Raw genomic sequence first — 20,062 nt, 5'->3', positions numbered from 1 at the left:
CGTAACGCTGCTGCTGCTGCTGCTGTCTCTGCATAAAATTTCGAAAAAAGAATCAGATCGCTCGGTGCTCCCGCGTGAGACCTCTTCATTTTTTTTTTGTCGTTGATCTTCGTCGTCACTGAGTTTATCTATAACTTTCCACGTGCAGAGGTTCCAGACGACGCGACGGCGAACGATCAGGCTAACGATCTAATCTACATTGTTAATTATAGAGTACTACACGCTTTCCGGCAATTTCTCTGTTTACGAATCCAGGTAAACACTCGAGTAGCAACGTGTTCTAATCTACACGTACACCACCCAACAAGACGATATTTTGGCATGGTAATTTCCGACCTGGCGCCAAAGCCAAAGAAAAGACGCGTTCGTTCACTTAATCGTGCACACGTAGCTCTTGTTTCGTCCAACACTCAGTCTACGTTCTTTTAACTAAATTTTCAGATTTACGCAATTCCCCTCGAGGTATACGAAACGAGCTCCATTTACGGCGCGGTTTTTTTCACCGTTTATCGTTTACATTCGATTATATCGCGCAGCTCTAAACAAAGTAGTAATTTAAAGATGAAAATCGTTCGCGTAACGATCGAAGCGTATTCACCGCGTGAATATTCGCAGGAGATAAATGGGCTCGCGACTGTTCTTGAGTGGGTGATACGCTCTGTTATCTCGTTCGTGTCGTCACGACCGTAGACTTAAGGTTACGAGAGAAGGTTACGTTTTCTTTTCCCCTTAGTTTTTACGCTTTCGTTTTATCGGAGCATTCTCGATATTGGCGCTCGCGCTCGTCCCTCGTCCTCTTTCTGTTGCGCCAGTCCTATCTAATCTGAGTTTCTGGTCGCGTGGTAGACGCGCTCGCAGCCACGCTCGCCTCCGCCAACAGCATCCTCACGATTGTGCTCACCGATCCCAGGGATAAACGATATATCTTCTGTAGTGTTTTTCATTGAAATTGTAATTTGGCTTTTGTGCAAGTGGTATACTTACCTCGATGTTTGGTCGCAACTGTAGAAAGGACGACGAAAAACGAGGAGCTAGGTAAGCGTCTTCTGTCGCCGTGTCTGATCATAGAGAGGACGAATCTACTTACTCGCTTTCTCGGTGCTTTCTCGTACGGTAAACGGTATGAGGAATAAAAGAATTCGTATTAACCCTCTATAACGCGATAGCTACACCATTTTTAAAATTTTAAATAGATCCACGCTGTTTTTCGAAAATTTTTTAATTTTAGTATCCCAGTGTTTATGTAACTCTTTGGAAATCAAATATTCAACTCGATTTGCGTATCATTTTATTATTATACCATCGCACTAGCGCTAAATCATTCGTACGATAACTACTACTCCTGAAGAGAAGAATTTTAACGGATTATAACTTCTTTCTCCAAATGAAATTCTATTTACCGAAACGGAATTCCAGCTATAGAAGGTTAACGTTTATTTTTGGCATGGATTAAAAGTAATTTAATTAATTCATTATTCGAATATTTTTACGGATGATTTTTAATATCTACGACTAGTGGAATAATAATGATCGGAATTTTTCTGCAAGATATTATCTGTTCTATTCGCACAAGAATTCTTGACCGAGAAAATATTTTTAAATGGGAAAACGCGTCATCAAGATTTATCGGTGTGGAATTTGCGGTGAACGATTACCAGAACCTTACGTAATAATTCCATTCGTGAGAAAGATGATTAATTGTATTTGTGAATATTGGTCGTGGCCCATGCGCGTGAGAATTTTACTTGTGTAAGAGTTTTCCTCCTGAGTTTTGCACCTGAATTGGGGCTTCTCTCGAGTTCCTGGTACATATCTGGAAAGAACCGTTTGACCGGTATCACGCTTCTTCCAACAGCCCGTAAGCGAGTGGACGTCCCTAAACGTCGTCGAATGGATGGCTGCTCTAAATCTCTACCGCTATGCGGATGTTTTCAAGTCTAAGGACGTCAAGGGGAGCGATCTTCCTTTTCTGGACCGGGATAAGCTGATGGTAAGTGGATTTTTAAGCTTCATCTTTTTCACTCCTTTAAAATCTTTTTCTACGTTTACTCTTTTTCTTCTATTTAATCGTTTATTTTTCGTAACAGTTAAAAGATTCGGTCGTTCGTCGTTGCTAGCTGGATCGGGAATATCTCAGATCGTTGAAAACCGATAAAGTTTCTCGTTGAGAAACGAAGGTAAAGGGAGTTGTCGGCCGCGAATTTTTGCCTGGTTTTGCTTGTTTCAAGTCAGAGAACCGTGTCGGGAACGGAATCAACCACGGTGGGAGATCGAAAATTCTTTGGCTAGTACTCAAAGGCGATGACCTCGACTCAAGAGTATCTGGACGACGTTTTCCTTGGCCCGTTGACCCTGTAATTGCCCTGTAGCGTCTGCTCTACAGCACAGTCGACTCTTTATAGTTTCGTCCTCCCTTCCTCCAGTTTCTTTTTTCTTTTCCTATCTTTCTTTCTTTTCTTTTTCTTTTTTTCTTTTATCGATTATCGAGAGTACTTGAATGCTTTCTCGTTATCTTCCAACACATGACTTCGCGAAGCGTTACCTTTCTGCATTTCTGCACGAAACGAAGTTCTTCGAGTTTCTCGACGAGTAAACAAATTAAACGATTGTCCTTTTTTATATTCAACCATAAAATGTCGCAACCTGTTCTACGCCCGTTCAAGAATCCTCTGAGGAGGAATCGGTCGGAGCCCTGGCAAGGATCTTTCGCAAATTTAGTCACGACGCGTCTCGATGGTCGTGTCCGGGCGAAAAGAATAAAAATACTCGTCTGGCCAAGGTTTCTCCGGGTGTAAATCGCATATTACCATGCTAATCGACTCGTAAATCGTCTGGAAGTGTCCTTTCGGCGCGAGAAATCGTCCGATTCCCATTCGCTTCGTCCTTCGTGTCGATATTCGAGCCTCGACCGAAGGAAAACGCATTTCGATGGCATCTCGGGTACCTTAGATCAATTTTAAATCGATTCGTTCATCCGATACGTTGCATCGATGCTCTATCCTTTTCCTAATTGCTAAATTGATCCGGCAAAGTAGATGCTTCTTCTTCGTCGAGAACGTTTCGTATCGGTATCGTCGTCTCCAAGACACGGCTCGATATATTGAAAATATATTAAGGTCGTACTATCTTGGTAGCAACAGCGACACCCGCATCTTCCTTTACCGACGATGGTGCGTAACGATTTAACGACCACCTCGTGTAATATGCCGTGTATCTTCCGGCGGCAGTGCTGAATAAATTCGGAGGATTGATGCGTCCCGTATAATTAACACTCGACGCCGGGTGTCAGCTTGATAAATTACGCGTTACTCTGTGCCCCTTATCTCGTTGACTGATTCGAGCAAAAATCCTACGCTCTCGATGCTCGTTTTTTGCCCCAGTCACGAGAGAGGCAAATTATTTTTCGTCTTCGTTCGTCGTCCGTTCTTTCTTCGTCTGTAGACTCGCAGAGATAATCTGGCACGCTGGCTGGACGCGAAACAATATAATTACGCGTCAGATTTGACGGTTGCACGAACTTGTGGACCTCGTAATCACGCGTTCCGTGTATAACACGCGTGCACATCGGTCGTTCTACGCTTCGGCTGCGCGTGCGGTGCTAAGAATAACGTTTGGCCCAGTACAACTCGTGGCGCCGGAGGAACACGTTCTCGCCGGCACATTTTAAAATAGCCCGCGCGAGCGTGCCCCCGAATACCATAATTTGGAAAAAATGTTTGCCAGTCACCCGTTGCCGGAAATGGCCACCCGTGTCCTCCCTCACAGCGACGAGAATCACGTCTTATCATTTTTACGATGCTTTTGCGACAACGTTTCGTTCGTAATGGGAATTACGTAACTTGCCTAATTCACGCTAGAGCAACACGCTGTTATCGAACAAGGATATCCCTGTATGTTCGAGTTTCCTCGCGCGTGAAAATATTCGATTCGCCAGAGGGGCATGGCTAAGCGTAAAAATCGGCCAGGTGAAAGATCGCGTGCGATTATCTTATTCGCGAACTTTTATCCCCGCGGTACATTGTATGTAGGATCGTGCACAGAGCCGTGTATCGCGAGGCACATGTGTACCTGACACCTGTTGGCTCAGGAAACAACTGCACCTGGAAAACGAGATGTCAGTCGCGAAAGACGTTACGACACGTATAAATTACAATCGCCTCGTCGTGTTCACCCTTTTACGAGGTCGTCCCCCGTAACGTTCGCCCTTGTTCGTTACGTCATCGAGACGCCCATTCGATGGCGTTGCAAGGACCGCTTCCTTAATGCGTGAAAAATCGCAAATCGTTTCGGAGCTCACGTTCGTCGTTCTCGAAAACGACTCGTTTTCTGGCTTGAAAAACGACGCGAAAAGAGAAGGTGTGAGAAAGTGGGTAGTAAAAGATTCTTTGAATCTCAGTCCTCTCGCGCAGCAACTTTTGAACACACTTTTATGCCAGCCATATTTCTGTTGCCACGAGCGTGTCAGTTCGTAACTGTACTTTGCCGTTAGGAAATGCCTTTCTTGCGTGACAAACAGCGCCCTTAAAATTGAAAATATCGGTGGGTGATGCATTTACGAGACGAGACGTAACGCGAAAGTGAACGTCGTCCGTGATCCGGTAGTTTCAGTTAGCGTCGGACATCTCGTTACAATGCTTGGATGTTGTTGTTCGCAGAATATGGGTATCAAGGATGACTTCCACCAGAAGACCATTTTAGCCTGCATCGAGGAGCTCTGTCATGCTACGTCTGCAAGCGCCACGTTGTCAGAGGCGGCCGTCGCGGCTACGCCGAACTCGTCCTCCGGTACCGTGGTCAACGAGGCGATCACCGGTGGTAGCGGCTCCGTAGCCACCGGCAATTCGCCTCACACCCTCATGCCTCAGAGCTTTAGCGTGTTGGAGAAGTGCGATAAGTGCCATAAATACCTGAGGGGCCTGCTGCACCAAGGCTTTCTCTGTCTAGGTACGTGTGAAGCATCGATACATCGATGGCCTGATAATCTATATCGAGATAGCGTTTCTTAAACCTTTCCTTTTTTTCCTCTTGCTTTTTTTTTTCACCGCGATTGCGCTTAGTTGGAACTGTCGCGTATCGTGGGATGGTCGACGAATCAGTATCTATCGACGTTTCGAGACATCGAGGCGCTGCGTCGACACAAAGATTTGTCCATTAAAGTTTTAGGATTTAATCGTGTTTTCCATCGTCCGACCTACTTATATCGTAATCGTGTTTTTTTCTTATGCGATAGATTGCGGTCTGGTAGCTCACAGGACTTGCACAGCAACGGGTTTACCCTCCAACTGCATACCAGTCGACTCGGAAAATCGTAGCCATAGATTTACTCCAGGTAAGTGTACAGAGAGCGTGATCGCGCGCACGTTGTGTACAACGCACGCACACGCGTGTGCCAGCTTCCAGTTTCGTAATGTGACATTGGTACGGCTTGGTCGTAACACGCCCATTACTTCTTCGTTACGTTAATGGACGGAACACGGAAACAATTTAAAAATTCAGATGTCTTTTAGTTGACTATCCCGGATTGCATCAGAAACGTGTTCGCTGACGCTGGAACTGCTTTGCAATCGCGCGCCGGAGTCGATTATGAAGTTTGTAGCAAGGACATACGATGTGGCGCATTACTTGTCGTTCTAATATCTGAATAACTAAATATTCATGCGTCTTTCGATTGAAATCGCTGGTGACCAGGTTACGGGAGGGGAGAAAACGTTATTTCATCGGTCGCGCTCTTTCCTCTTTGCTCTTTTCTTTTCCTCGAGTTTGACCGCGAGAGAGAGAGAGAGAGAGAGAGAGAGCATCATCGTCGCTTTCATACCGAGTTCGTCGCCTACGGACGATGAAAGTTGACGGACACGTGGTTCGTCTACGCGCGTTTACGCATTCGCGAGAAGGTAGACGGTTTTCCGAGAAATTCCGCGGCTACTCTCGGAATCGTCATCGTGTACGAGCGGACGGCCACATGATAGATAAAACCAAGCGAGCGGCATGACTGGGTACGGGTACGTATCGGTATCGTCCTCCGAACTTCACGCGCACTCTTGGGCTTGTAAATGCGTGTCGGTTGTTCGACCAAGAAGGAGTGGTAGTGGTAGTTTCATTAAGTTGTCGGTCGCGTCGCGCGTTGTCCACGCGATGCGCAACTACTATATATGGAGAGTGGCAGGGAATCGCGAACGGCGCCAATGGTCAGAGCCGCGGGACGAAGTCTCCGCGTGGTCGCATTATTTATGAAATTCACACGCGCAAAGTGCGATATATGAACGCAGTTGTTTCGTTAGAAACTGGTCGTGCTTGCAAGAGTTCGAGCGTCGAGAGAGAGAGAGAGAGAGAGAGAGAGAGAGAGGGAGAGAGAGAGAGAGAGAGAGGTTGCACGGCGTTTTACCGAAGGAGGAACGTGGAAGAATCGCGAGCGGCCGGGCCTGACAATAAAAGCATTTCCACGTACTGCTCGTAAAATTGGAACGTCCTCGTTTCGAATTCTATGGCGCCGGTCGCGCGTTCCCTGGTATGCTCGCTGATACGCTCGCCGTTCGCCGATATTGCAGCTTTCCTTCGGGGACCCCGTGACCAGTCAACCGATTGTCCAGGCCCGGTCGAACAACCGTGACGAATATCGAATTTCCGTATTGACCTCCATCCAACGATGCGCCACCTTCGATTCGTACCTTATATACAGTGAATATCGTCGCATGCCTTTTAATTCCAACTTTTCTCTGCCGTCTCTCTCGCCTCGAGCCTGCAAAGAGAAAGATAGGCTACTCGTGAAGAAACAAAATGTCGCTAACGCGGTCGTAAAAATAAATTTGTTTCTCCTTCCCCTCCTACCTCGCCTGTGTGAAATTCTCTCGGTCTTCTCCTCCTCCTCTGTCTCATCCTCCTTCACCTTCTTTTCCTCCCTCTCCCCCCTCCACTATCTCTCCCACTCCTCCCTCTCTTTCTCTCCCCCCCTACCACCCCCTCTCCTCTCTGGCGTTTCGTCTCTCTTTCTCTATTTCTTGGTCTCCTTCTTATAATGCATGCGTACACGCCTTTGATTGTACAAGTGGTGTATGCGGTATCGACGATAAGTCGCTTCGAGTCGCGCGGCTCGTTCGAAAATACGATCGCGGCCGAGCTTTGAGTCGCATTCTCGCGCAGATAAGGAATCAGAATATAACCATCGAATAGAATAGAGATCTGGTCGATCGCGTATCGAGACTGGAAAGGCTAGGGCACACCGAAATGGCGATCGAAGGACGCGTAGAATCTGGTACCTGGCTATTAACCTTTTCGACCACGCAGAAAATAGTTGGTGGAATGTTTCGGCGAAGCAACAACGAGGTTACGTAATTCCAGAAACGTACACGCATACGTTCCCCTTTGACCCGATTATTTTCATCCGATCGTACCGAATGGAAGAAAAACCGAGAATCGGAGTCACCGCTTCCTTGAAACGCGCGTTCCCTCGCCATGAGCTCTGCTCGGCTTCTTTACGATTTTACGTGTCTCTCGTCTCTGGTCGTCTGGAATGCGTCTGTGAGATGTCAGGAATTTTTTCTTACCAGTATGTCCATAAAAACGGACGAATCTCTTGCAGATGTCGGCAAACCCGCGGCTCCCTCGCGAAGCAAACGCTCTTTCTCCTCCCTCGCCGGCATTTCCAACTTCGTTGCCAGCGTTCCCCGCCACGAATAATAATTTATACGACCAATTAATTTAGCTCCGCGATTATTTCCCCTGTCGCGGCTGGGTTAACGACTCGGACGGTGTACCTTTTGCACGTGCACCTGTTTCCACTTTTTTCTTTTCGTTGCTCTTCTCTTTGACACGCGCGTTACTCCGATTCGCATCGCTTTCGAGTCCCGCGAAATCCTTCCGGCATCGTTCTCATTCTCCTCCTCGTATTCGTCCATGTTCTCGTTCTCGTTCTCGTTCTCGTTGTCCGCATCATTGTCCACATCATTGCCCACGTCGACGTCGTTCATTTCCAGAACTATCGCCGGATAGAGACGATCGTGTGCGATACTCGTATCGTTTACAGTCAAGGAGGTCACGCGACCGTTTAGCTAACGCACAAACCAGAGATATCGCGTATGTATCGAACAAATGAAAGTTTTATTATCGGCCGCTGGTTGAAAAATTCTCACGCGCGCATACAGAGGCTCGCGCGGAGGAAGCGACCAAGTTTCTTAGACTTAGAGGCCGCGGTAATAAATAGAACAGTGAAAGGTAGAGCTTCGTGGTTCTTTTTTTTTTCCTCTTTCTCTTTTTTTCCTTTTTCATTTGAACGTCGCCAGGGTACGATTTGATGCTGCTAGATCGTATGGGCGTACAATTTTTTAAATACCCTGTTGCTATGCCCGGCTGTTCGGTAAAGGACGAACTCGAGACGGTGAAAAGTAACCTTTTTTGTTCTCGTTACTCGAAACGATATCGATTCTTATTCAACACGGTCTGCAACTAGAAATTTATCGTTTACAGTATTCGGTCTTGGCCTGTGTTCGCAATTCGACATCTCCTCGCGCTCGGCTCCGCTGTTGGTGGAACGATGCACTAGTGTCTTGGAGGAGAAGGCATTCGAAGACAGCACGCTGGATCTGTACAAAGTCTACCACAGTAGTCCTCCCAACGAGCAAACTTTGGAACTGCGGCAAAAATTAAACGAAGGTAAATTCTGTTTATTTCCAGCTCCCACGGCGGGGATTATGTTGATTCTGAGATGATTGCGTATTAATATCGTTGATGTTTGAGTAATCACGTTCGTCATTGACTTTTCAGATGTGTGTAACGCTGATCTAAGTTCGTATAGTGCTCAATGCGTAGCGAGCGTGTTGAAAAAATTCCTACGAGAGTTGCCAGATCCTGTGATTCCTGTACAGTTTTACGACAGATTTATAGAAGCATCCAGTGAGTATCGTAAACGGGCATCAAAGTAATAACGCTTTATTTAAATCATGGATCGTGCGGATCACGTCTGTCTATTCCTTCTCTTATTATACAGATACGAAAAACGATGAGCAGTGTGCAGCACGTCTGGGACAGCTCGTTTCAGAACTTCCAGATCATCACCGTAGTACTTTGTTTCACTTGATGGCTCATTTCTGTCGTATCTGTCAATTACAACACGGAAGGGGTTACACGGAACCTCCCACAATCCTTATACAAGTGCTGTGTCATATTTTCGTTAGACCTCCTTGGGAACGGATCGTGTAAGCGCGCTTAAGATTGACGTAATCGCTTTGACATATTCTCTGGTCAAATTCATTAATAACCGGTCGTTCGTTTTGCAGACAAATAGTACATAATATCGAGGCGCATATACGAATAGTGGAGGTGTTGTTGTTGCATGGTGATTGGAACGAGAGACTGCCTCAATTTGCGAGCCCGCCGCAATTACCACCGCGAAAAGTTTCGAGGCCGCAGTTTCCAGTTTTAGATCCGTTCTCCGTTCTCGACGAGGATAATTCGATGGACCGAACGGTGTCAGTCTCGGAAAGCAAGGAGTCGCAGCAGCAACCCCACAGGTAAACGACCGTTTATTTTTACGCACCCTATACAATCGTTGTATTTCTGGTTATTATAGTTCGCTATATGTTTTGTTTCGAGAAGGCCACGCACGCTTCAGGAGGCTGAATGGTATTGGGGAGACATCACGAGGGACGAGGTGAACGAGAAGATGATTGATTCGCCGGATGGCACTTTCCTAGTACGCGATGCGTCTTCGAAGGGTGGGGAATACACACTGACGTTGCGTAAAGGTGGGACCAACAAGCTTATCAAGATTTGTCAACGGAACGGAAAATATGGCTTCTCGGAGCCGTATAACTTTCATTCGGTTATCGAGCTGGTGGATCATTACAGGAATTGTTCCTTGACGCAGTATAATTCCACGCTGGACATTAAACTGTTGTACCCTATATCCCGGTTTCAACAGGTGATTTTTGCTGAAATTTCATTGCGTTTGATAATGACAGTTTTAGTATAAATTTAGTTTGTAATACGAATTACACGAGTCTTTTGTTTCGATTAGGACGATGAAATTGCAAGTACAACAGACATGGCGAACGTTGCACAGAAATATGTAGAACTTGATAAAGAGATAACCGACGCGTTGAAAGAGTATAGAGAGCTTTCGGAATTGTACAATAGAACGTCTTTCGAGGTCCAGTTGAAACGGCAAGCGTTAGAAGCTTTTTCGGAGGCTATCAAAATGTTCGAGGATCAGATGAAATTGCAAGAGAAATTTCAGAAAGAAGCTCAACCGCATGAAATATCAACGTGAGTTTTTGTTAATAGTTACGTTCCCATGCACTTCCGGTCGTGTATGCAAATTTGCCGACTATGTTTATAGATTAACTGATAATGCCGAGTTGTTAAAACGAAGACTGAAATCCTTAGAAGATAGCAGGGAGCAGTTGGACTGCAGTTTGAAGGAACAGATCGCCTACAATAGAACTCTGGAAAGAGAAATGCACAAATTGAAACCTGAGCTATTGCAACTCGTACGTCAAAGGGATAAACATCTAATGTACGTATGCTGATCTTTTGACTGTTACGTGTCCATTTAGTATTACGGTTTAATATCGTTCTATTATCGTGTTATAGATGGTTGAAAAAGAATGGTATGAAACAGAATAAAATAAGCCAACTCGTGCTAAATCATTCGTTGTCGAATCCTTTGTTGGGTGACTTGGCGTACGGAGATCTTCAAGAAGTGGATCTTGAAGTTCATTCTGACGAAACTACTTGGCTATATCTCGAATGTTCTCGGTCTGACGCCGATCGGATACTCGCTGAGAGGCCAGATGGTACTTTCCTTATTCGAACATCAAGAACAGGACAATACGCACTTTCCATCATGTATGTATATTAATCATTTCTTTCTTGAATTTCTTTTTATCAACGTTGACGACATAGGCAGATTGCAATCGATTTTTTATTCGTTACAGGTGTAACGGTACAGTGAATCATTGCATAATATATGGTACCGAACGTGGTTTTGGATTCGCTGAACCGTACAACATCCACAAGAGCTTGAAACATTTGGTGCTACACTACGCACAGAATTCCTTGGAGGAACACAATGAGAGTCTTAACACGACTCTGGCTTATCCAGCTTTTGCCTCGCCCGCTGCATTGTCGCAGTTGCAGGCTCAACAAATGCAGTTACAGATGAAAATGCACACGCAAAACCAATTACAGCTAACACGTCCCCTCGAAAATCAACATTACATGACGCACACGTAATGCTGGCGTGTCGATCAATAGAATTACAGAATTAATTAGGATGTACGTGTGCATGAATGTTTCCATGATTAGCATCGAGGTGTGATTTAGAAATTGGAAATTAACGAGGTGATAACAAATGGTTTTTCGAGGAAGGCCCTGTGAAATTTCTATTCGTTTTAATCGGTACGATGGTATTATCTAGAGAAAAACAAGACGCGACAATTGATCGTTCCATTTTTATAGGTCGGAGGTGAACGCTTCCTTAAACAAAGTACAGTGGTATCGATAACAAAGGGAGAAACATTGGTAGCGGTAGCAACTCTCAGAAGCTATAGTTTATAATGTAATTATATAACGTAATGTTACCGTGGCGCAGCAAATAATTGTTTCGGTCAACAGGACCACACTGCATAGATTTTACAATTCTCTCGGGGTCTGCAGGCCTTTTTTGACAGATCTTATGGATGATCGACTGAAAAAATTTACTTGAGCAAGTTTGCGAGACCCTGAGTACTGTGAGAAATGATCTTTTGTTGTCAGTTTGTATCTTCGATTTAGGGAGAATCGTTTGGGTGTTGGAACGTGATACGACGTTGCATTTTTCAAGATGCACTTATTCGATCGAATACGTCAGAGTAACAGAGGCATATATCTAGTCTTACAGGCAATTTGACGGAAGAAACAAATACGATAGAGCAGAACGAAACATAAGTCTGACCACGCTCAAACTACTCGCAGTTTCGATTGGTAATCAGGGTAGTTGCATTTCGTAAAAATTTGATACTAATCTAAGGTTGATGGACGCATCCGTTCTTCTTGGGGTTAACGGATAAACACAACACATTTCGTAGACCGCTGTACTTCTGACTTCTTCGATAATTTTTTCTGAATATTTCCCAGACCTCCATTTGTGTAACGCGCGGTACGCGATACGCGCGGGCATCGTTTATTGTGAATGTGATTCACCAAGTATAAGATCTACAACAGTGATATTAGAGTATATAATTAGAACGCGTCGCATAGAACATATAACTGAGCCTTTTGGATGCTTACGGAATGTTTTTGGTAGCGATATACTAAAGTAGCAACAATCACGGTTGAACAACTGGACGACGAGGCTGGTTTCGGATATTTCGATCCACGCTACTTCCGATCGATTTTCGATTTAAAACGTGCCCGCCCGCGTTGCTTACGAACTTCATTACAACGAAAAAGAAAAAAGAAAAAAAAAAAAAATCAAAAACAAAGTTTTTCACGGATGCGCGGGAACTTTTTTATATATATATATGTTAGATTTCAAGTGCTGTGCCAGATCTGTATAGGCTACTACGCGTGTCGAAACACGCGTATGTGCTAAAGGAAAGTGAGAGAGAGAGTGTGTGTGTGTGTGTGTGTGTGTGTGAGAGAGAGAGAGAGAGAGCGAGTGGGAGAGAGAGAAAGGGAAATCGTTTTTCGAAAAGTTAAACATATTGTCTGTGATTTCGGATTGCCGAGAAAGAATATATATATATATATATATATATATGTATATGTATATACATATATATGTATATATTATATCGTGTCTATAATTTTCCAATTGATTTTTACAATTCGTTTTTCTTCTCTATCACTACTTGTTTTTTCCCTTTATGGTTTACGAAGCGTGTGATCGTTGGTTTAATACGCGCGTCGATTTCGACGAATATAGGTAGAATTATAATTGCGACGGAATGTGCAGAAGCTAATCGTGATTTTATTAATTGTAATCTTTTCTTACGTTCGGTACTTCTTTTCTGTGCGTCGTGTCGAGAGTCTTACGGGTCTCGTCGCGCTCTTTTCTCTATTCGACTCGATGTATTGCAGTCCCTGAAACGGCACGAGACGTCGTTTTCATTTGATTTTATCCGTATTTCCATTGCACCGAATACCGGTAAAATCTATGCACGCAGAACGCGACGTTCTCGTAAACGTGGAACAGGGTCATGGATCTTTTTCTCGCTTTAAATATCAAAGCTCATTGTGCTCTTTGAATGATCTCAAAAGGTAACGGTAATCTCGTCGGTTGGCACGGCAACGAGAAGAATCACGGTTGAATCGGTCGCGATTGAATCGATACTCGAGAAATTTTACGTATTACATTGCGGTCCGTAATCGTAAAAGTGTATCGAGGGCGATCCACGCGAACAATGGTTCCACGACTTGTAGCGGTCACTTGAGTCGAAAACGACGATTCTTCCCGTTCTCGTTTCTTCCCGCGTGATTCTCGCTACCGCATAGTCAAAAGAAAACTGAACCGATATAATATAACGGATCGATGGACGAGCGAGAAACGATCTCGAGCTTGAAAGAGTTGAAAGCAGCGACGAGCCTCAATTTCTTTTTTTTTTTTTTTCTCTTTTCTTTTTTCTTTTCTTGGTCGTTCGTTTGTTCGGTATAGGATGATGAATTTCGAGGATAGGCAAGAAGAGACGCAAGCGACAGAAGGGGGAAAAACAGACTGTTTAAAGAAGAGAAAGGCTCGTTGCTCATCCTAAAGGCTTCGAATTACGTAGATTTAGGTAGCTTAGGTTTTTTATACGAGAAAAACAAATTAAGTGCCCTGGCGCTGATAGGCTTATATATCGTAGATTCCGTGATCGTCCAATCGCGTACAGGTGCAGTATTCGATCGTTGTTCAATCGCATCGTCACCGGGTCGCTCGCTTCTTGGACGTTTCGATTATTCAAGTCATTGAACGTTTTGCTTTCGGAAGTCGATAGTTCCCTTTGCATTTTAATCCGTTTATCGTTCGATGTGTTTCGTCGATTCTAACATAGGTCTTTATGTTTATCATTCTGCACGACTGTGAAAGATAGAAAGAAACGCAAAGAGAAGAAACTAGAAAACAACGTTTATACCGTCGATAGGAAGAAGGAAGAGCTACGATAGAATCGACAGCGGAATTAAACATGTAATTATAATTTCAAATGGCCGATTAGAATGGTAAAGAAAGCCACGACTTGCCGCGAATAATTAATGACAGTGAAGCAGACGGAAACGTGCAATCCGATGACGGGAAGCGTAGCTTTTACGTGGTATAACCAGCTGTAACGGCGACGAGTTCGAGATCCGCGTTGAACATTCACTGGAATATCGGATTCGTCGAATCCTCGTTGACATCTTCAGATAGAAATAAAAGATACGCGCGTAGAGAGAGATCTTTGAAACCCACGACCATTACCGCTCCTTTTGTAGTTGGTTCTCGAGTTTCGGAGAACACAGACCGGCTGCTTGTTCCAACGGGATCCATCGGGTTTCTCGCGACTCGCTCTCGTCGTCCTTTCTCAGGAGCAGGAGTAACGCAATCCACACAGGTTAAAAGTACACGACTACACACACTAGACCATCGTACATTATCAAATACATATAAACACACGTAAGCAAATTACGCGCAGATGCATGCCCTTGTGCGCGAAATACAAACAGTGAGTTAGAGATAAAGAAGAAGAAGAAAAAAAAAACATAAAAAAGAAAAAAAGATACGAGATACATTCGTTGGCGAAAGAGTATATGTCGTGGAAGTATGATGAAAAAGAGGAGAATGATTTGAGAAAAATGGAAAAAAATATATGAACATATATATATTATATATATTATATATCTATATATTTTTACTTACTTTGAAAACAAACCTTTAATTGATTATTTATAATATATTCGTGCGTATGTTGTATACATATGTGTATATACATATATTATATCGTAGCATCGTGGTGTACCATTCGAAGGTACGTAAACCTTGACGATCGCGTTTTCCACGAGGAACGACGCGTATCGTGGAACGCGAGATCCGCAAGGCTCGTGCGTTTTCGAATATCGTCGATGAAAGGCAACGTGTACGCGTGCACACACACACACACGTTCAACAATTTTTCCAGGGAAAGACCAGGCATCTTTTTGTAATAACGTCCGCGTTTGTCTGTGACAAGCGCCATTACACAATTAATAAGCGCGACCGAACACACAAGACAAGTTTCTATTTTTAAGGCCGAGCGAAATTCGCTTTGGCATCGCTCGATCGGAACGTGATCGCGAACGGCTGCGCAACATCGACTGGAATCGTTTCAATTTTCACGCGCCCATATTCGAAAAACGTTATTGGCTTGTCCTGGCCGATCCTTCCTTTCTTTCATCGTGTGCACGCGTTTACGTCGATAGTTTGGATCGCAGGCGGTTTATTTGCAGCATCGATGGAGGCGAATAAGATTAAGAAAGAACGCGAGATGCTCGCGTGCAAGTGAAACCAAGGTCGGGGTAAATTAAGTGCAACAAATACTCTGCGTATAGAACGAACATGGAACGAACAGGCAATCGGAGAAAATTAAAATATTCAGTGGTTATCGTAATGGCGAGGGAATTTACCGTGGCAACGAAAGGAAATTATGTTTGCAACTATGAACGGAACAGGACGAGACCGAATCATTCCAAGTATTTGTCGTTTGCACTTGATTTACCTCGATCGTATTTAATCCACTGTACGGAGTGGGCTATATCCGATCTATCCGAGTCGATTTTTCACGTAGACTCGATGACGATCGACCGCGAGACGTTGATCTCTCGCGGTATCCTTTTGTATTTTTCGAAAAGGGGACAAGTCCTCGTTTGAGATTTTATGGCATAATAAAAGAAGAGAGTCAGGCAACGCTGATTGCCCGATACAAAACACGTGTCACATCACGATGTACATAGAAATATATCCGAGCTATGGTGGTGAGGCTCTTTTATATATATATATATATATATATATATATATATAAAACAAACAAATACTAATAATAAAAGAAAAAAGGGAAGAAAAAAAGAAGGAAAAGAGAATGATTTGGAAATTAACGTGGACTTCTCGGCGGGACCGGTCCAACAGTTTCTTTCGCGAGCCGAAACTTTAGCGAACGCTCGGCGGTGTTTCCTTCGCAACACTTGTTCGGTCCGATGAACGATCGATATCCTTTTCTACGTTTGTGCCAGCGTGTCGACCGCTGTGCCTCGTCGAGTCGACGAGTCAATTTCGGGGAACCAAAAGAAATTCGAAGATACGAGGAGAACTACGGAGAAATCGGATCGACTGGACGAGGCACCGTGACTTTTGTCGGCGATTCAACGGGTGCTCGCTGGATCGAAACGAGATCGATGGTTGAAAAGGTGGATGCGAATCATTGGATGGTTTAGCGATTGAAGAATCGAGGAAAGAGAGAATTTTAAGGGGGCGAGAAACGGTTAGGAAGAGAAAAGAAAAGAATGATACGAGACGAGAGAAGATAACGTGTAAAGTTGCCTTAGTTTTTCTACAAGTTGAACAGGTGCGATATGTGAGCGAGAGAGAGCGAGAGAGAGAGAGAGAGTGCGTGCAAGAAAGAGAAAGTAGAAAGGTGGAGGAACAGAGAGGGACGAGATATTTCGTACGGTGCGAATCGTCGATAAACGATCGATCGACGATCAACGAGAATATATTGTACGACGGCAAAAGAAAAGGAAAGAGTGACAAGAGATGATCGATCTAGTGAGATATTCTGGTATGCTCGTCACGAAATGAAGAGCCTTGCAACATAAAGAAAGAAATTTTCTGCGAAACATTGATAATCAAATCGTATCGATAACACTTATCGTAATCGAAACCATAATTTCTAATGCATAAATAGCGATTCCTGTAATAGTATGCGAGACGCCGATTTTTCCTGACATTTGGAAAACTAATATAGAGGATACGACGAACAGTTTCTCTGGACGTTCGTGGACACTCTTTTTCTAATATTTGCAGCAATATGTATAAATAATATGTTACTCTGGCGGTTTAGCTATGGGCGAAACTCTCAGGTTCCAGTTACTAACGAGATATTTAAACTACCTAACGAACTATTGTACACGAAGGAAACGAGTAATTTAAGCGTTACGATACGTCCTTTTATCGAGTAAACCGATGAAACATGGATTCGATTCCTCTCTTTTGTCAATGCTAACGATTTAAGTAGAAACAAACAGGCCAATAGGAAATAGAAACTAGTGGAAAGAATGAAGGATCGCCGTAGACCAATATATTGTTACCCTAGGCATAACGAATTAATTGTAAATTGTAAAATCGGAGTATCTCTTGACGCCTCTGCTCCAGAAATGGCTGAGATCGGGGAAAGACGATTCCAAGAGAAAGTACGAGAGTCTGTCGAGAAAAGCGTGTGTATGCTTGAGAAGGCGCGACAAGTTAAAGAGCGAGAATGTTAAAGATCACGCAAGAACGTCGTGTAACGATCTTCGCAATTTACCCAAATCTGTGTCCAAATTACAGAAGAAAACAGATGGGAGGAGAATTTGTTGGTCGTGTTGCCTATTCAGGGCAATTCTCTCCGTCTGATAAGCTTGAGAAAATTCACAGAATTGGGCGTTATTTTCCAACGAATTTTTCATTTAAAGTTCGAACGAAACCGAACACGACTGTGTGTATAAATCGAAGTTGATTCACCGGTAAGCGTGGCTGCTCACTTAGCAAAGTGTTGCGAATATCCGCGACGTAAAAACGTATTCTTGGCGCGTGATGGATCATCTAGGAATTCGCGTACGCTCTCGAGGACAACGTTCGCCGAATAAAATATTGCCCAACTCTGATCTCTTGCCAGTTAAGTAAAAACACGATACATCCCATTTGGGGGATATCTCGACCGTCTATAATATACAATACGCGTTCGAACCGCGAGAGCACGGCTTCAAGGCGATTTCGCCCCTATCGATCGTCTGTGTTAAAATAAAGCGTGTGTATGTTTGAGAGCGAGAGTGAGAGAGAGAGAGAGAGAGAGAGAGAGAGAGAGATCGGTCGCACGCGAAACCGTCTTAAAATCGTGTTCGACGGTCGACAGATTTCGTGTACGTCCATTTGGATCCTTGCCAGTCTTTTTCTTTCTTCGTTTTCCGTGGCCGGGTATCGTGTGAGATTCAAACGTGTCGGTGGACATCGGGGCGCCTGTATGCGAGTGAGAAAGCACGATCGTGTGGTGGTTGCGCTGCAAGGCGATAATCACTGATCATTAAACGAATCGGTTCAGCGAATGGATTCTATTTCGTGGATATGCGAGAGAGAGAAAGAGTGAGTGAGTGAGAGAGAGAGAGAGAGAGAGAGAGAGAGAGAGTGGGTGGGGAGGGGAGGGAAGGGATTGGGACGAGAAAAAGTCGAGTTGGGTGGGTTTCGGATACCTGGGGCTTATGGGATGGGGATTACACGGGGAGGGTGTTACAAAAGAAGGCAGAGAAGAAGTTATCGATATACAATTATTACGTTATTAACGAATGTATGCTGTCCCACTGTGATAAAACTTTTTGTTTTTGCATGTAAAATATACTATTATTGTCATAAGTATATGAGACGATGGAAAAGAACAAAAGGAAAAAAAAAAGTGAAATCATATTATAAAAACGGTGCATGTATATAGATATATGCGCCGAGGCATGCGCGATCTTAGAACGATCTATGTATGTGTACTTATATATCTATATATGTGCAGGCACACAGACACGAAGACACCTACACAGACACATGTAACACAACACGAGCATCATACATATATTGTGATTGAGTGTGCACGCAGTAAAAGTGTATACTACTACAAAGAATACAAATTTTAATTACCGGACCGACCTGTCTTCATGCGCTTGCGATCGATGGTCGGAGCGAGGGTGGACGGGTGGCGGGATCGTTCGTCGTTCGACGATTTGGTGCAATCGGAGCGGGCGCCAGCGCGTTTTACAAATTTGCAAAAATTTTCCAGCGATTCGAATGCTCTCGCGTCCCAAGGACCGAGATACGATTTGCATTTTTTTCTTTTTTTTTTCTATTCGAACTACGGATCGGGAGAACAGCTTGCAATGGTATTCTGTCGAAATTGCGATTGGTATATAGCGGCTCGTTTATTTCGATGTCGTCTCCCGTTAGAGACTGATCGAGGAAACGAACGGTTTAGATGGTCGACGAAATTCTCCGCGAATATATCTCGTTTGTTTCTCGAACAACAACGCGTATAAATATATTCGGTTTTAATGGGACACGTGGAATTTGACGGATTCTGTCGAAGTGCATGAAAACTGGTGGTACAATGAATGTTTACTCGCTTTTTCGCGCAACGGTCATCCTCATATTGTACCGTTTATTTGGTAGTTCTACCATGTAAAACCATTTATATTTGCATATGATTAATATGTTTTACTTATAACACTCTGTTGTTCCATGTTATTTCGCAATTCAACTCGTCACCAAATCCATTCCTTTCCACAGATCCGAAATATCCAACGAGTAACGATCCTCCTAGTAACAACCCTTCGGAAATTGCCACGCAACGAATCACGAGGTTCGTAAAGTACAGAATGTCAAAATATCAATCTAGATACGAGGAAATTGTTGTCCGTCGCGTTACATACCGATTCGATTCGACGTTGTTTCAGATACGAGCTAACGGGAGAAATTAACACGCGAGCAGAGTTGCAAGAAATTACCAAGTCGAATCCGAGTGGGAGAGTTATTAGCGGCGGCGAAATTACGAATTCGAAAGAAATCGTGAGAATCGCGTGCCTTACTTCGAAAGACGTACCTGCCTAACATCGTTGCGAGGATAGAGATCGGTGGTGGCGACGGCGGTGGCGATCGTACGATGGCCGTGGCGACGGTGTAGGTGGCAGAGGCAATGGTAGTGGAGAATCTAGCTGGCCGTGTCGGTGTATCTAACGCGACGAAACAACGTTCCGATTGGCAGTGTGCATCGCGTAGCGAGCTTGCGCGCCGCATTGCACGGCTGCAGTCGAGTCATTATGCAGGTACTGGCTGTCACTTCTACTCACTGTAACCGCAGACCGACGTTGA

At 44.2% G+C, this 20,062-nt stretch overlaps 1 protein-coding gene across 6 annotated transcripts in view; it reads left to right on the top strand.

The window, feature by feature from the left end:
• Positions 1–16,692, top strand: part of LOC100643962 (phosphatidylinositol 3-kinase regulatory subunit gamma) — a 34,165-nt gene extending 17,473 nt beyond the window's left edge. For 2 of the 6 annotated variants that reach the window (XM_020864347.2, XM_012310223.3), the window contains 12 exons: positions 1,856–1,990; positions 4,656–4,944; positions 5,231–5,329; positions 8,461–8,646; positions 8,758–8,886; positions 8,981–9,188; positions 9,270–9,503; positions 9,589–9,913; positions 10,010–10,257; positions 10,331–10,507; positions 10,585–10,839; positions 10,929–16,692. In XM_020864347.2, the coding sequence (XP_020720006.1) occupies positions 1,856–1,990; positions 4,656–4,944; positions 5,231–5,329; positions 8,461–8,646; positions 8,758–8,886; positions 8,981–9,188; positions 9,270–9,503; positions 9,589–9,913; positions 10,010–10,257; positions 10,331–10,507; positions 10,585–10,839; positions 10,929–11,226 (2,583 nt within the window). In that variant the 3' untranslated portion in view covers positions 11,227–16,692. Of the gene's footprint in view, positions 1–808; positions 1,036–1,855; positions 1,991–4,655; positions 4,945–5,230; positions 5,330–8,460; positions 8,647–8,757; positions 8,887–8,980; positions 9,189–9,269; positions 9,504–9,588; positions 9,914–10,009; positions 10,258–10,330; positions 10,508–10,584; positions 10,840–10,928 lie in introns of those variants that run through there. The other 4 variants (XM_048405635.1, XM_012310233.3, XR_001098863.3 and 1 more) reach the window with 3 other exon arrangements.
• Positions 16,693–20,062: the final 3,370 nt, after the last annotated feature.

This window comes from Bombus terrestris, chromosome 1, assembly GCF_910591885.1.
Source record: "Bombus terrestris chromosome 1, iyBomTerr1.2, whole genome shotgun sequence".
In the NCBI taxonomy this organism is placed as follows: Eukaryota; Metazoa; Arthropoda; class Insecta; order Hymenoptera; family Apidae; genus Bombus; species Bombus terrestris.
This window is presented reverse-complemented; position numbering and strand designations above follow the sequence as displayed.